The sequence below is a fragment of the Mustelus asterias genome, chromosome 6 (genome assembly GCF_964213995.1).
Source record: "Mustelus asterias chromosome 6, sMusAst1.hap1.1, whole genome shotgun sequence".
Classification (NCBI taxonomy): domain Eukaryota; kingdom Metazoa; phylum Chordata; class Chondrichthyes; order Carcharhiniformes; family Triakidae; genus Mustelus; species Mustelus asterias.
In genome coordinates, this window is record NC_135806.1 from 44,635,609 (window position 1) to 44,653,238 (window position 17,630).

Consider the following 17,630-nt stretch of genomic DNA (forward strand, 5'->3'; position numbering starts at 1 on the left):
TTGCTAAGTGGGACTGAAATTTCTGTTTATATATCATCCTAAAACTGGAGAGTTGGCTGAGCCAAGGAACAGAAAAATTAGTTTAAGCCGTTTTCCTTAATTAGCTAACTTCAGCTCTTCCAGTCGAGCCCTGAAACCCTGTTTGATGCTGGAAAATTTGCGATTTTGACAGTATATTTCAATTCGATGCTAAATACAAACAAAATTAGATTTTTTACTAAGAGATTAACACACCCTTACCCAAACTGCCAGCAGTATTCTCAAGCCTCACATTCGTAAAAATGTGATGAGGGTTTCTGCCACTGCCACCCTTGCAGGCAGTGAGTTCCAGACCCCCAACACCTCTGAACATAAACAAACCTCCCTCAACTTCCCTCCAATCCTTCTACCAGTTGCTCCCTGTTAAGGGAATGGGTCTTTTCTATCCACAAGGTCTTTCATAACTTAAAATATCTCCATGAAATCTCTCCCGTTCTGAAGAAAACTCGTAGCTTTTCCAATTTTCCCCCATAGCCAAAATTCTCCATTCCTAGTAAGGTCCTTGTAAATCTTCTCTATGCCGTCTGTCATGTGATCAAGTCCTTCCTGTAATGTGATAATCAGAACTGCAAGCAGTACTCTAGCTTGTGACCAAGTTATTGTACTTTTGTGTCCTATACCTTAGTTTATAAAGGAAAGTAACCGATATACCTACTTAACCACTTAATCCGACTGCCTTGTTACGTTCTGGGATCTGTGGACGTGGGCTCTGTTCCTCTGCACTTCAACATATTACCATTTATTGTGCCCTGCCTCTTAATTGATTCCCATTTGCCACTTTTCTGCTCAACTGGAACATTCTACAATTATATATTTCTGCAGTTAACAGCATTCTTCCTTATTAACCACACGAGCAATTTTTACATCATCTGCAAACTTCTTAGTCATGCCCTCTACATTTGTCTAAATCATTGATGTATGCCGTGTAAAGCAATGAATTTATCGCTGGGCTCTGGGAAGCCCCTGGAAGCAGCCTTTGAGTCTCACAAACATCTGTCAACCGTTATCTTTAGTTTTTTGCTACTGAGCCAATTTTGGCTACAATTTTTAATTCGCTTTAGGAAAAGCAAATGTTCCTTAACTACACTATTTGTATTGTCTCTGTCTTTCATGAAAAACATCTTTGTTTATGTTTTCTTTGATTTCATTTGTCTCTATTTTATTATGTTCTTTGTTTTCCTAATTTATTTTTTAATTTCACCCCTCCATTTTTTTTCCATACTCTTTGGCTTTGAGTTCTTCAACCCTTCATTTGACCTAAACTCCCCTATATTTTATCCTACCTTGTATGCTCCTTTCCAGTGGCTCCTTTATCTTCGTTTTGACCCTATACTATCTCCCATTTGAATGCCTCCTACTTTGACACTGATTTCCTTTTCAAGTAGCGATATACAACCCACTTTTGCCAAATCACGAATTGGCTGTTATTTTATTATTGTATTTATAGTGTCACAAGTTAGCTTACATTCACACTGCAATGAAGTTACTGCGAAAATCCCATTATAAATTTTTAAAAAGTAGGCTGTTCCCCTATTGAGAATTTTTATTGCTGGTCTATCTTGTTCTTTGCCAGAACTACACTACAACTGACTGTGATCACGACTACTAATACCTCATCCACCTCATTCCTAAAACTAATGTCCAGACCTGTCCCTTCTCTTGGTTTTGCTACCTACAGGCTTTTTAAAAACAATCTCCTGAATGCATTTTAAAAATTTGGCACCACCTTTCACACTATTGCAACTCTTTCAGGTTGTCGAAATCTCATAACTGCCCTATTGTTTTTGCATTTCAGCAATTTGCTGACACGTGTTATTCTAACTCCCTATATTAAACATCTGTCTTAAATATATTCAATGACCCTAGCTCCACTGTTTGCCAGGGAAAAGAATTCCAAAGACTAACGCACCCCTCTGAGAGAAGAAATTCCTCCTCTTATCTGAATTAAATGGAGACCCTTATTTTGAAATTATGCCTCTTAGTTCTCAATGTCCCCCATAAGAAGAAATATCCTCTAACATTTACCCTGTCAAGCCCCTCAGGATCTTGTGTTTCAATAAGATCACCTCTTAACGCCAATGAGTTGCTCAACCTTTGCTCATAGGGCATCCCCTCCATCCCAGGAGTCAACCAGTCTCTGAACTGCTTCCAATGCAAATACATATTTCAAGCAAGGAGACCAAAACTATCCACTGCAGTGTGGCCTCACCAATGCCCTGTGCAGTTGTAGCAAGACTTCCCTACTTATATACTCCACTCTCCTTGCAATAAGCACCAATGTTCCATTTGCCTTCCCGCATGCTGACATTTTGTGATTTCTGTACAAGGACACCTTTGTTCTGCAGCATTTTGTAGTTTCTGTCCAATTAAATATTATTCTGTTCCACTATTATTTCTGCCAAAATGGACAATGTTTTCCTACATTATACTCTATCTGTAAAATTTTTGCCAACCTTTCTAATGTGACAGAGTTCTGCCTGCATCTGAACCAGTGCATTCATTCCACTGTAAAATCCACACACAAAAATGCATCATACAGCAAGAATCCTGCACGCATACGTAAACATTGTCTTTATTTCCCGAGTGATGGGGGAGGGGGGTGTCAGGGCTTCACCATCCCTCCAAATTCCTCTCCCGTAAAGACTTAACGAATATCTCTTTGCAGACTTTGTATCCTCTTCAATTTGCCGGCCTACCTATTTTCCTGTGGTCAGCAAATTTGGCTCCACTACATTTGGTCTCTTTGTCCAAGTCATTAATATAGATCATAAATAGTTGAGGCACCAACGCTGATCCCTGTAGCAATCCATTAGTTACAGTTTAACATCTAGCTGACTAATATTACATCAAACACCATGAGCTGTTCCTTTTATGTGGTGGCACCTTGAATGCTTTTTCGAAATCCAAGTACACAGCATCTGTTGGTTCCCCATTATCCATCTTGCTTGTTGCATCCTCCAAGAAGACTCAATTTGTCAAACATATTTCCTTTTCACAAAACTGTGGTGACTTCAGCCAGGCTAATGAAGTTGGCTTGTTAGAGTAAGACATACCTGATGAGTCTTCCCTAAGTTAATTTGAGTTAGTTTATTATGTTGGTACCCGAAAGAGCTACCTGATAAGTCTTAATTGATGGTTAAATCAGGGAGCCTCATGCTCTCTATTTAAAGCAGGTGTATCAGACTCCCAGCCTGCATTCAGCAGGGAGCAACTGACGAGCTGGCTGTGTACAGATGTATGGTGTAAATAAAGTAACTTGGTGACGGGACTTTTGCCTCCATGGAGTTATTACAGTGGCGATGAGGAAAAAGTGACCTGAAGGAACTTGCTGAATCACCGCACATATTGAGAGTAAGCCATTGTTGAGAAAACATGCCACTGTTTGGGAAGTTGGACTCTTTTGACCCCGCAGTGGAGGACTGGGCCCAATATATGGAAAGGATGAAGTATTTCTTCAGGGTAAACAACATAACTCTTTGCTTCTCATCTAAGGTTATCTTGTTGACTGCATGTGGACCAGCAGCTTTTTCAATTATGCGCAGTTTAACTTTCCCGGAGGCACTGGACACAAAGTTCTTCCAAGTGTTGTCAAACTTAGTTCAAGAATATTATGACCCTAAGCCACACCTGATCTTGCGGAGGTACCATTTTTACTCCACATTTAGAGAAGCGGGGGAGTCAATCACCAGTTTCCTAACAAGGGTAAGACGCCTGGTGGAGGCCTGCGAATTTGGGGGGAGACCCGCCGAGCAGCTTCCGGTAAACCAAAGTCTTTGGGTTCCGTGGGGAGTAGGGTTGCAAAGCTGAAACTTAAAGGAATTGACGGAAGGGCACCACCAGGAGTGGAGCCTGCGGCTTAATTTGACTCAACACGGGAAACCTCACCTGGCCCGGACACGGAAAGGATTGACAGATTGATAGCTCTGTCATCTCTAACTGGGATGCTCCGAGACCGATTGGTGTGCGGAATTAATGATATGACTATACAGAAACGCCTGTTGGCGGAGGTCCAGCTGGACTGTAAACAGGCATTACAGCTGGCCTTGTTGTTAAAAAAAGCGGCAAGTGGAGACAGTGATGACTTTAAACTTTATGGATACCCTCCCGGTGGATGCGCACAATATACGCTATTGGACGCAGAAAGACCCTGTTTGGCCAAGATAAAGCACCTGGTGCTAACAGGGCAGCGGGAAAGACCTGTCCATCCACAGTTCCTTCCATACTGGAGAGGAGGGAGCAAGTCATGGTGGAAGAGGGGATACAGCTGTACGGGTTACAGGAGCATGGGTCATCGTCCCAAGGCCGGGCCATCGTGACATACGGGTGGAACTACACCATGGGCACCCTGGAGTATCAAAAATGAAGATGCTGGCCAGGAGCTACACCTGGTGGCCAGGTCTGGACACAGACATAGCGAAACTGGTAGCACCGTGCCAGAAGTGCCAACAGGGGCAGAAGACACCATCGGCAACACCGCTGCACCTGTCGGAATGGCCAGGCAGACCATGGTCGCAGGCCCAATTATGGGGTCCATGTTTCTGGCGATAATGGGTGCCCATTCCAAGTGGCTAGACATCTATAAACTAAACTCGGCAAACACGACGGAAACGGTGGAGAAACTGCGCACCTTGTTCACAACGCACGGGATCCCAGAGGTATTAGTTTCCGATAATGGTTCAGTGTTCACCAGCCTAGAGTTCAAATGGGATCTGGCACATCAAGACGGCACCTTATTACCCGGCATCAAATGGGCTAGCGGAGAGAGCAGTCCAGAAGTTGAAGGCCAGGTTGAAAAAACAGCCAGCAGCCTCATTAGAGACGAAACTCTCAAGGTGGTTATTTGACTATGGACCACTCCACACGCCGCCAGCAGAATCACTGATGGGCAGATGGCCCCGCACCAGACTGAGCCTATTGTTGCCAAACCTGGGAGAAAAGGTGGAAAAACACCAGTAAGTCCAATGCAGGGGCCATAACACTCGCCGAGAGAGACACTTTGAAGTGGGGGAGAGAGTTTGGATCAGAAATTATGCAAATGGACCTGCCTGCGTAACCGGAACAGTCAAGTCCAGGACCTACCGAGTATGTGTCGGTGAGGCAGTGGTAAGGAAACACCTGGACCAGGTTCAGGCCTCAAGCTCTCCACCCGTTCTGGAGCCAAGTCTGCCCTGCAGGCCTAGGGACGAGGAGAGTCCCCCTCGACAAGCCAGTACCGCCTCCCCTGCACCCTTGATGGGGACCTCCCGGGTCCAAAATAGACCGTGTGGGCGGCACGGTAGCACAGTGGTTAGCACTGCTGCTTCACAGCTCCAGGGACCTGGGATCGATTCCCGGCTCGGGTCACTGTCTGTGTGGAGTTTGCACATTCTCCTCGTGTCTGCGTGGGTTTCCTCCGGGTTTGTTCTGTTAGAATGCAGCTTCCTTTAATCCTGCACTGATATCAACTTTATGTGTGAGTCCGGATTTGACCTTGGAGCCGACTGAATTCAGGTTTGTCAGCTTTAATCCCAGCTGATCATTGGATCAGTAGGAGCACTCTTGCCTCAAATGGTTGAGGGAGCCAACACGCATCCTACCTTTTGGGGAGGTTTCAAAACTGAACCTGATCATGTCTCCCCTGAGGACAGCACATAGACAGTTCCAGCCATAATTTCAAGTTAAGTGATCAGGTACACCAACTGAATTATTTTTGCCACTTTCCAACACTGAATGCAAAAAAACGTAGTTGTAATGTTTGGACTGCAGTCCAGTTGAACCCTGCTGTTTCCCATCTGCCAACTCAGTCCCTCTTGCCCACTGTCCTATTCATCTTGGAGCTGAGCTTCTGTCCCCTTAAGCCTTGCCATCACAAAGACTACTGACTTCCACCTGCAGCACTGGCAATCTCCACCATTGTCTTAGTTGAGGGTTTCAGCAGACAAACTGTGATTCCAGAGTTAAATATTCTAGTTCTGTCTGTCCATGGCAACTTTCACCTTGTATCCTCTGTAAACGTGAGCTCACTCAAAACTCTGCTGCATGCATCCTAACTTGCACCAAGTTCTGTTCGTCCGTCACCCCTGTACTTGGTGACATGTAGTGGCTCCTGATCCAGAAAAACCTCTAGTTTTAAAATTTAAAATCCTTCATGGCCTTGTCTCTCCTAAGCTGTTATCTTTTCCAGCTCTACAACCCTTTTAGATAACTGCACTCGTCTAATTCTGCTCTCAAGGATCCCTGATTTTAATCAGTCCACCATTATTAACATTTGTGCTTTGAGCTGCCTAGATATTAAGCTCTTGAATTTGTTCCCCCAACCCCTTTACCCCTCACTTAGTGCTGCTTAAAACCAATTTTGTCTGTCTTTGTATGCTTAGATGACTATCAAATTTTGGCAACAGTTTTATGAAGCACCTTAAGATGTCTTACTCTGTCAATACTTTACACATGCATATTGTTGAACTTGTGACCTTGCTAATCACTGACTTGTATTCTCACTAGATAAAGTCACTTTTTTCAAATTTTCTTTCTTGTCCATTGGGTAATGTTTGATCATGGTGCATGTTGGTTATGAACTGTTATTGCTCACACACCTATCTGAAATTTTATTCAACCATACCATTCAGGGAACTGATTTAGTTTTGTTTCGCTGCTTATTGTGAACTGCAGTAGGGCTGATCATGCTTCATATCGATACGATATTTTACAATGACTTGAATTAGTGATAAAGGCCAAAGAAAGTTCTGTGTTGGGGAATTATGTATATTTGGTCCTCGTCTGATGATTCTTGGCTCCAGGTAACATTGTGCTGTAATATTTGAAAACACTCAGGACATTATTACACTTTTTTTTATTTGACTTGATATTTGGGTTGTTTAATTCTTTTGACCTCTTAAATGACATTTAAAGCGCAGAATAACCATTTTGCCAACCTAGTGCTTAATGCACTTCCATGAATGGATATCGGGATTATTTTTTAGCAGTATTTGTCTGTCTTCAAAGTTCATGAATGAACTCAATGAAATTCAAATACACTTGAATATTAACAGCATGTGAATTCAAATCAAACTGATCATTGTTTTCAGTGTATTGAGAGAGTGAGTATGTTTTGTCATCTGGGGCTCTGACAAAAATGAGCAATCTCTAATGCTGATCATTGTCTTCAAGTGTTTCCATACAGGTCTGATTTAAGTCTAATTTAGTGCTCTTTAGAACCAATCCCTACAGTGTAAGAAGGGGCCATCCAGCCCATTGAGTCTGCACTGTCCCACACAGGCCCTTTTCTCCACCCTATCCCTGTAACCCCATGCATTAACCATAGCTAATCCACCTAACCTACACATCTTTGGACCAACCTTCCTGACAAAACTGAAAATGGGGAATCACTTATACTTTTCCAGATGCTCTGTGCTTGTTTTACTGAATTGATGAGCATGATTGACTTGAATTGATTTATTATTGTCACATGAATTGGGATACAGTGAAAAGTATTGTTTCTTGTGCGCTATACAGACAAAGACATACCATTCATAAAATACATAGGGGAGAAGGAAAGGATAGGGTGCAGAATATAGTGCTGTAGTTACCAATAGGGTGGAGAGAAAGATCAGCTTAATATGTGATAGGACCATTCAAAGGTCTGATGGCAGCAGTGAAGAAGCTGTTGTTGAGTCGGTTGGTACGTGTTTTCAGACTTGTGTATCTTTTTCCCGAAAGAAGGAGGATGCCCAGGGTGCGTGGGGTCCTTGATTGTGCTGACTGCTTTCCTCAGACAACGCAAAGTCTAGATAGAGTTAATGGATGGGAGGCTGGTTTACATAATGGACTGGGCTACATGCACAACCCTTTGTAGTTTCTTGCAATCTTAGTCAGAGCAGGAGTCATACCAAGCTGTGATGCATTAGAAAAGATGTTTTCTATGGTACATCTGGAAATATTGGTGAGAGTTGTAGTGAACATGCTGAATTTCCTTAGTCTCCTCAGAAAGTAGAGACATTTGTGGGCTTTCTTAACTATAGCGTCGGTGTGGAGGGACCAGGATGGAACACCTAGAAACTTGAAGCTCTCCACCATCTCCACTTCAGCAGAAAATACTGGAAAATCTCAGCGTGTTTGACAGCATTTGTGGAGAGAGAATAGAGCCAACGTTTCAAGTCTGGGTAACCCTCCGTCAGAGCTGAGAGCAAAGAAAATCAGACAAAATTCATACTGGGGGGGGGGGGTGGGGGGGCATAATTGGAAATGTAAGGGTGATGATGAAGACTGAGAAAGGTGTTAAATGTGTCCATTAAGTGATCGGGATATGTGAATGGCAATACAGATTATTAAGGGACAACCTGAGGAATGTGAAGGGGCCGGGAGATTATCATCATTGCACCATTTCACCAGATTCTCTATCTCCTTCCTGTAATCCATCTCATCATTGTTTGAGATCTGACCCACTACGGTGGTGTCATCAGCAAACTTGAAAGTGGGGTTGGAGCAGAATTTGGCCATGCAGTCGCAAGTGTATAGGGAGTATAGTAAGAGGCAGAGGACACAGCCCTGCGGGGCACCCGTGTTGAGGATAATTGTGGAGGAGGTGTCATTACCTCTCCTTACTGATCGCAGTCTGAGTTAGCAAGTCGAGGATCCAGTTGCAGAGGGAGGAGCTGAACCCTCGTCCACTGAGTTTGGAAATGAGTTTTGTTGGAATAATGGTGTTGAAGGCTGATGGAATAATGATTGAGAGTTTTGTTTTCTCACTTTAGGGTTTTGTATGAGGGGAAGGAACGTCTAATTCCAGGCTGTGAAATCTTGCAAGCAACTCCCTATGGCCGTTGTGCCAATGTTAACAACAGTTCAACCACTTCTCAGAGAATCTTTCTTACACATCGGAGGGCTCCATTGAACAGACCTCAGAATTCTTTAGCTGTGACGGATATCTGTGTTATTATTACCAGTAAAGGAGAAACTCCACCTCACACTTTCTGCAAAGTGGAGAAGAACTTGAACTGTGGCATGGTAGGAATATTTTTGTAGTTTTATTTTCTCCATTGTGCTATCTCAAATGTTAATGAAAATGTTTCAGTACTTCGTGGCGATCTGTCTTGCAGATTAACCGCGGCATTATCCAAATTGCTGTCTTTTGTTACAGAACCTTGTGTATAAATGCAATTTCTTTCAATGTGGAAGGAAAAAACTTGTCTCTATTAGGCTTAAAGCTGCATAAGAGCTTGTGGGCACATGCTGAAATTCCACTAGTTTGATCCATAAGACCATAAGAAATAAAGTCAACATTTTATCTTTAACTTCAAACATTCAAGCTGTAATCTGACAGTGTAACATAACTATCTCTAAATTATTTAAGGTTACAAAAAACTGATGAAAGACTACAATTCATTCTACTCACTGTCGAGATGCTATGATGAGGATGTCACTGCCAGTTTTCACATTTCATGTGGGTGACATCATATTCTAATTAATGGAACTACTTTACTTTCCAACATTCTGTTCATTCTAAACCCACTTTATAGTAAAACAGCTCTATTCATTCACAAATGAGCAAGTACATAGGTTCAACCTCTGAAGCATCCTGTTCAACTCATTATGTTTTTAGGCTTTCTCTGGTTATTGTGATATGCAGCAAAGGCTACTCATAAATTAGCCCTGACTCTCTCCAAACACAATTGTAACACATGCACCAAAAGTCAAATAAGTCTTTGTTATATTCCATATGATGGATGTGACTAAACTTGTGGAAAGGAAATTTATTCTTTGAATCAGGCTGTAATTTGAGGTTCTTTAAAGTCACACTTGTGAAAATAGATCGTGTATTTTTAAATAAATTTAACCTTTTTGCCTCTTCTGGCAAACTGGAAATCCATGACACTTGATAAACTAAACACTCAACCTGATCAACACCTGTAACATTAAAATTCATGCCATATGAGCATGGGCACTCTTCCACCAACACTATCTGAGCCGAGAGGGAGCATGTTCCTTGTTTGTACGTTTTTGTATACTTTTAAACTGAGATTTTTTTTCTCTTGGGGATGCATTGAAAATTCACTGCTGCTTCTGTTAAATAGATTAAATATGTGAGTGTAAATGCTGACATTGAGCATCTTTGTTACTGCCTGCTCGAATTATGTAAGCAAAAGCTGGGCAGTGAACAGTGGAAACTTGGGGGATGTGGGGAAGGTGGAGTAAACAAATTTTCAGGTATGAATACATTATTGCATCCTGTAATTGTGTAATCTAAAATCTATTTTTTGAACAATGGAAATGCTAACTGTTGGTGATAGTTACTGCCGTATAAAATGCTAGAACATCACTTGTTTCCAAGTCACAATAGGCAAGTTAAATGTTTTCTCATTTGGACAAAACTGTTACTGAGATCTCTTGTACTGTAATGTACGGTAGTGGTAGATCAGCAAAATAATTATATAGATGCTTAATTTTTTCCAAACATGATTTGGCATTTTTGGAAAACTAATCTTTCTATTCTTTCACCTATTCGTTCTTAAGCTGCGTACTTAATTATGTCAATGATGCTGATCAGAAACCATAAGTATGGAGAATGCTAACTTATTGAACCATCATTGAATTTGTTCTTGACCAAACTTTGGAAAATAATTTATGTTCCTCATTCCTCTCCATGTGGTTAAAATGAGATGCTACCTGTTCATGAATAAAAACAAAAGGCTGGAAATGCTGAAGAGGTCTGGCAGCATCTGTGGAGAGGCAAATAGTCATCAATCTGAAACGTTAACACAGAATCTGTCGAGACAGAAACAGCTAGAAGTATTTCAATTTATTCTGTTCCTATTTCAGATTTCCAGCATCCACAATATTTTATACATGTTTATAAAGATCTAGGTTAATGCATTAAGCAAGATGCTGTGGCAGTTCAGGAAAAGTTGAGGAAGAATATTTCTCTGCCCTCAAGAGTTGCCTGTTGTTGCAATTGCAGGCGAGTTCTCCTGCAGCTGTTAAAGCCAGAATGTTGGGTGACCTTTTTAAGGGGAGACATTGTCCTGAGCAGCTGCTTATTGTTTTGAATCTTTTGATGACCACTGTGGTGTCATTTGGGGCTTGGGACTAGTAAATTTTGTTTTAGAGGGCAAAAGATAACTTGGTACAGTAGAATTTCAGTGAATTGTCCCAAGTGACAATGTGGCATAAAGCAGAGAAGCAATAAAGGCTGCTATTGTCTTGTTATTCATTAATGAGTAAAAATCAAATATGGATGAATGATTTTCAATCGTGCTGCACATATAATTTTAATTGAGACAAATTGGGAATGGTGCAGTAAAGTCTAGATAATGAAGTACAACACTACCATCGTTTGAAGTCTTGCCCACCATTTTTGACTCTTTGACACCTTCACCCCAAAGTGAGAGAAGTATGACCAACTGTTCAAGTGTTTGGCTCATATTGCATTTGAGGAGGAATGCTTATTGTTTGAGCACGGCAGGCAGGATTCCTAAGAGCATTGATATAGGTTGGGCAGGCAGGTAGCAATTGTCATTTAATGTAAATATATGAAGCAAAATTGGGAGGAAAAATGAATAGGATACACATTGAAAGTTAAGATGCTCAGTAATTTGAACAATTTCTGTGAGAATTCCATTCGCTGCTTTTAAGTGTCATAATGGCGAGAAAACAGAAGCGGTTCACACTGGTCTTATCAACGCATGTCGCACTGCAATCTTCCCACACTTAGTGCACAGAAAGAGCCGTGATGCGATTAACAGTTATTGAGTCTCCAGGCATATGACTCGCCTGAACCGGCTGCAGCTGTGCGCTGTTAACAAGAAGGAGCTGTATTTAAATGCTCCTGCTGCACCCAGCCGGTCACGCCAGGAGGATGGCAGCATGAAGACCAACCCCACGCTTCACGGAGAGAAAGATAGGATGGCTGCTGGATGCTATGGAGGACAGGTAGGCCATCCTGTACCCCAGAGAGGGTAGACAACCCAGGAGCATGGACTCCAATGTGGCCTGGGATGCGGACGCCATAGCAGTCAGTGCTCAAGACTTGACACTGAGGACTGACGCCAATGACTGAAGGAAATGAACAACCTCATTCGGGCTGCAAGGGTGAGTGTCCATCTGGCATCAGTCCCATCTGTCATACTTGGAGTGTCCACATCAATCCACTCCTTGACACCCCGGGGCTGTCCAGCACCTGATCCCCGAGCATCTTCCCCAACTCCCTCTGGCACCCCTGCCTGCCGAGACACGATACTGACGTACGTCACCTGTTCCTCACCCCGCCCCCAGACTAGTCGGCCATCAAGCTCTCAATCCGTCCCTGTTTGTCTTCGCAGAAGATGGTCCATGACTGAAAGAAGAGGGAGGAGATTGGTGGGCGTATTCCTGAGTTGCGGCTCCTGATGCCCTTTGAGGGGCGGGCGATGGAACTTTCAATTGAAAGTTCAAATAAACCACGTCCACTGGCTCCCCCTCATCAATTCTACTACTTACATCCTCGAAGAATTCCAGTAGATTTATCGAGCATGATTTCTCTTTTGCAAATTCATGCTGACTCTGATCCTGCCACTGTTTTCCAAGAGCTCTGCTACTAAATCTTGTATAATGGACTCCAGTTGACTGCTCTTTAATTCCCTGTTTTCTCTCTACCTCTCTCTTTTTAAATAGTGAATTTAAAATTAGCTTCCCTCTAATCCATAGTAACTGTTCCAGTGTCTATAGATCTTTGGAAGATGACCACTATCTGGGAAAATTGGCATTGAGAAAATTGATGGGATTGAAAGCTGATAAATCTCCAGTGCCTGCTAATTTACATCCCACAGTCCTTAAGGGCCACTGGGGATTTATCGGCTTTTAATCCCATCAATTTTCCCAATGCCATTTCCTTACTAATATGGATTTCCTTCTGTTGCCCCCTCACTCAACCCTGTGTTCCCCAACATTTCTGGTATGTTACTTGTGTTTTCCTTCGTGAATACAATCAAAGTAAGTATTTAGTTGGTCAGCCTTTTCTTTGTTTCTCACTATAAATTTTCCTGTTTCTGACTGTAAGGGAAGATCTACATTTGCCGTCACCAATCATTTGTTCTTCACAAATCTATAGAAGCTTTTACAGTCAGTTTTTATGTTCCCTGCAAACTTAGTCTTGTAATCTTTCCTCCTGAATAAATCCCATTCTCCTTCTTTGAATTCTAAACTGCTCCCAATCCTGAGGTCTACTGTTTTCTTTCTGGCCAATTTGTATACCTCTTCCTTGGATTTAATAATATCTCTTTCCCTTCTAAGCCATGGTTTGGACACCTTTCCCGTTTTTTATTTTTGCGCCAGACAGGAATGAACAACGGTTGCAGTTCACCCATGCACTCTTTGAATGTTTGCCATTGCTGCTCCACCATTAGCCCTTTAAATAATGTTCCCCAATCCATCATAACCAACTCATACCTTATACCATCGTAGTTTTCTTTATTTAGGCTCATGACCTTAGTTTCAGAATAAACTACATTATCTCCATCTTGATGAAGAATTCGATCATATTGTGTTCGCTCATCGTCGCGGGGCCTTGCACAACTAGATTGTCAATTATTCCTTTCTCATTACATGATACCAAGTCCAGGATGGCTTGTTTTCTAGTTGGTACCTCAATATATTGATCCAGGAAACCATCCCATACACACCAAGAATTCCTTCTCTGTGGCAGGAGTTCCCAACCTTTGTTGCATAATGGCACACCTATTAAAACAAAAAATTTGAATCTCGCCTATTTTCTCCAGCTGAGGACTCCTCCGAAGCCTTTTACCTTAAAACTTCTTTAAAAAAACCACGTTAAGTCACTATTTCGTACCATTTTCATTAATTTAACGTGTTTACGATGAAAGCCTTATCACAATTTGCATGTCAAATACAATATTGGAGCTTTTTTCGTTTCTTTATTGGTTCCTGTTTCTTACCCCTGCCTTCCCTCTTTTTTAACATCTCCATGGCTTCTCTCCTGTTTATTTTCAACCTCTCCCTTTTCCCTCGCTTCTCCCAGGATTTTATCCTTTGAGTTTTTGTGCAGGTGCATGGTCAACTCCATAGCCGGCATCTCCAATCCCCAAAGAATCTTGGATCTGGTGTGCATGCATGCATCAGCCAGGGAAGGGCTGCACATATAAGGTTCAGAATATTTTATGTTTAATCCGCACTGTGCATGTGCTGGCTGGGAAACTGCATGCGTCGTTCTGATGTTTTTTACATCAGTTAGGTCCGTGGGCCTGCCCAGTGTGAAAAATCTGAACATGCCGACCACAGAACTGAAAACAAAGATTAGATTTAGTTTATTTACATTAATATTTTAATTTTATTTTGCAGCACACTTCAAGGGTTGGGAACCTCTACTCTATGGTATTGTTAGTAACTTGCCCCATCTATATGCAGATTGAAGTCATCCATTATTACAGATGTATCTCGAGTTTCCCATTTAATACTATCCCCCAACATCACCACGAGAGTTTGCAGGTCTACACAACCTCCACTAACATTCTTTGCACCTTGGTGTTTCTAACCATATTGATTCCACATGGTCAGAGCTAATACCTTTCCTCATTGCATTATTTACCTCTCTTTATCTGTTTAATCGGCATTGCATCTCTACTGCCTTTTTCTTTTTGTCTCTCCTTGTGAAATGCTGAGTATCTCTTGATGTTGAGTTCCCATCCCTGATCACCCTGCAGCCATGTCTCCATAATCCCAACTATGTCATACCCATTTACTTTGATTTACATGATTAATTCAGCCACTTGCCTTTTTAATATTCCTTGTCCTGTTACCATTTTTCACTGTGGCCCTGTTTGATTCTGGCCCTTCGTTTCGTAAGAACATGAGAAGCAGGAGTAGGCCATCTGGCCCCTCGGGCCTGCTCCGCCATTCAATAAGATCATGGCTGATCTTTTTGTGGACTCAGCTCCACTGACCCACCTGCTCATCATAACCCTTAATTCCTTTACTGTTCAAAAATTTATCTATCCTTGCCTTAAAAACATTCAATGAGGTAGCCTCAACTGCTTCACTGGGCAGGGAATTCCACAGATTCACAACCCTTTGTGTGAAGTTCCTCCTCAACTCAATCCTAAATCTGCTTCCCCTTATTTTGAGGCTATGCCCCCTAGTTCTAGTTTCACCTGCCACTGAAAACAACTTCCCTGCTTCTATCTTATCTATTCCCTTCATAATATGTTTCTATAAGATCTCCCCTCATTCTTCTGAATTCCAATGAGTATAGCCCCAGTCTATTCAGTCTCTCCTCATAAGTCAACCCTCTCAACTCCGGAAACAACCTAGTGAGTCTCCTCTGCACCCCCTCCAGTGCCAGTATATCCTTTCTCAAGTAAGGAGACCAAAACTGTACATAGCACTCCAGGTGTGGCCTCACCAGCACCTTATACAGATGCAACATAATCTTGCTGTCTTTAAACACCATCCCTCTAGTAATGAAGGACAAAATTCCATTTGCCGCCTTAATTACCTGCTGCACCTGCAAACCAACTCCTTGAGATTCGTGCACAAGGACACCCAGGTCCCTCTGCACAGCAGCATGCTGCAATTTTTTACCATTTAAATAATAGTCCATTTTGCTGTTATTCCTACCAAATGGATGACCTCACATTTACACACCTTGCCTATCACTTCTCCTATTTCCCTTTCTGTCTTTTGTTTTTATCTTCATTTCCTCCTCTGAATACTTGCATTGGTTCCCATCCCCTGCCATTTTAATTTAAACCCGCTCCAACCACTCTCGCAAATACTTCCCCTAGGACATCAGTCCCGCTCCTGCCCAGGTGCAGTCCATCCAGTTTGTACTGAACAAAGAAAAGTACAGCACAGGCCCTTCGGCCCCCAAGCCTGTGCCAAACATGATGCCCTAACTAAACTAGAACAAAAACCTTCTGCCTTTACTCAGTCTGTATCCCTCTATTCCCTCCCTATTCATGTGCCCATTTAAATGTTGCTAATGTTTCTGCTTCCACCACCATCTCTGGCAGCATGTTCCAGGCACCCACCCACCACTCTCTGCGTGAAAAACTTCCCCTGCACATCCTCTGTGCCCCCCCCCCCCAAATCCTGTGCCCCCTTGTAATTGACACTTCCACCCTGAGAAAAAGCCTCTGACTACCCACCCTGTCTATGCCTCTTATAATTTTGTAGATCTCTATAGGTCTCCCCTCAGCCTCCATCTTTCCAGTGAAGACAATCCTAGTTTGATCAACCTCTCCTCATAGTCAAAACCCTCGACCAGGCAACATGCTAGTGAACCTTCTTTGCACTCTCCAAAGCTTCCATGTCCTCCTGATATTGAGACAACCAGAACTGCACACACTATTCCAAATGCAGCCTAACCAAGGTTTTATGTAGCTGCAACATGATTTCCCAACTCTTGTACTCAATGCCCCGAACGATTGAAGGCAAGCATGTCATATGCCTTCCTAATCACAGCCACCTGTGTTGCCACTTTTAGGGAACTGTGGACCTGCATGCCCAGATCCCCCTCTGTCAACGCTCCTAAGGGTTCTGTCATTTACAGTGTAATTTGCACCTAAATTTGATCCTCCAAAATGCATCACCTCATATTTGTCCGGGTTAAACTCCATCTGCCATTTCTGTGCCCAAGTCTCCAATCTATCTATATTCTGTTGTATCCTGTGACAGTTCCCCGTACTATCAGCAACTCCACCAATTCTCATGTCATGCGCAAACTTACTAATCGGACCACCCACATTTTCCTCCAGATCATTTGTATATAGTACAAACAACAGAGGTCCTAACACTGATCCTTGTGGAACACCACTAGCTACAAATCTCCATTCTGAAAATCACCCTTCCGCCGCTACTCTGTCTTCTATGACCAAGCCAGTTCTGTATCCATCAGGTCAGGCCAGCCCACCCTGAATCCCATGTGAATTTAGTTTTGTACCAGTCTGCCATGTGGGACCCTGTCAAATGCCTTACTAAAGTCCATATAAACTACATCCACAGCCCTTCCCTCATTAATTACCTTTGTCACCTCTTCAAAAAACTCAATGATGCTGGTGAGACATGATCTTCCCCACACAAAACCATGCTGCCTGTCACAAACTCGTCCATTTTCTTCCAAATGTGCATATATCCTGTCCCTTCAGTATCTTCAAAATCTTCCCCATCATTGACGTCAGGCTCACCAGCCTATCATTTCCTGGATTATCCCTGCTTTCTTCCTTCCTTAAACAAGCGAACAACATTGGCTATTCTTCAGTCCACTAGAACCTTGCCTATGGTCAAAGGATGTGAAGATAACTTAAGGCCCCAGCTATTTCTTCCCTTGCCTCCCGTGGTAACCTGGGATCGATCCCATCTGGCCCCTGGGACATCTCTACCTTAATGCAATTTAGGATACCCAACACTTCTCTAGAGTGTTCACACACCCAACCCTGATCTCAACATCCGTCATGTCTTTTTCCTTGGTTAATACCAATGTAAATTACTCGCCCACTTCTTGTGGCTCCACGCGTAACTTCCCTCCATTGTCCTTGATTGGGCCTACTCTTTCTCTTGTTCTTAATAAATGCATAAAAAGCCTCGGGATTCTCCTTGACCCTACCTGAAATCTTATGGAATTATTG

At 42.6% G+C, this 17,630-nt stretch overlaps 1 protein-coding gene across 7 annotated transcripts in view; it reads left to right on the top strand.

The window, feature by feature from the left end:
- dennd4c (DENN/MADD domain containing 4C) overlaps positions 1-17,630 on the top strand; it is a 209,926-nt gene that overhangs the window by 53,088 nt on the left and 139,208 nt on the right. For all 7 annotated transcript variants that reach the window (XM_078214260.1, XM_078214262.1, XM_078214259.1 and 4 more), the window contains one exon: positions 8,769-9,021. In XM_078214260.1, the coding sequence (XP_078070386.1) occupies positions 8,769-9,021 (253 nt within the window). The remainder of the gene's footprint in view (positions 1-8,768; positions 9,022-17,630) is intronic.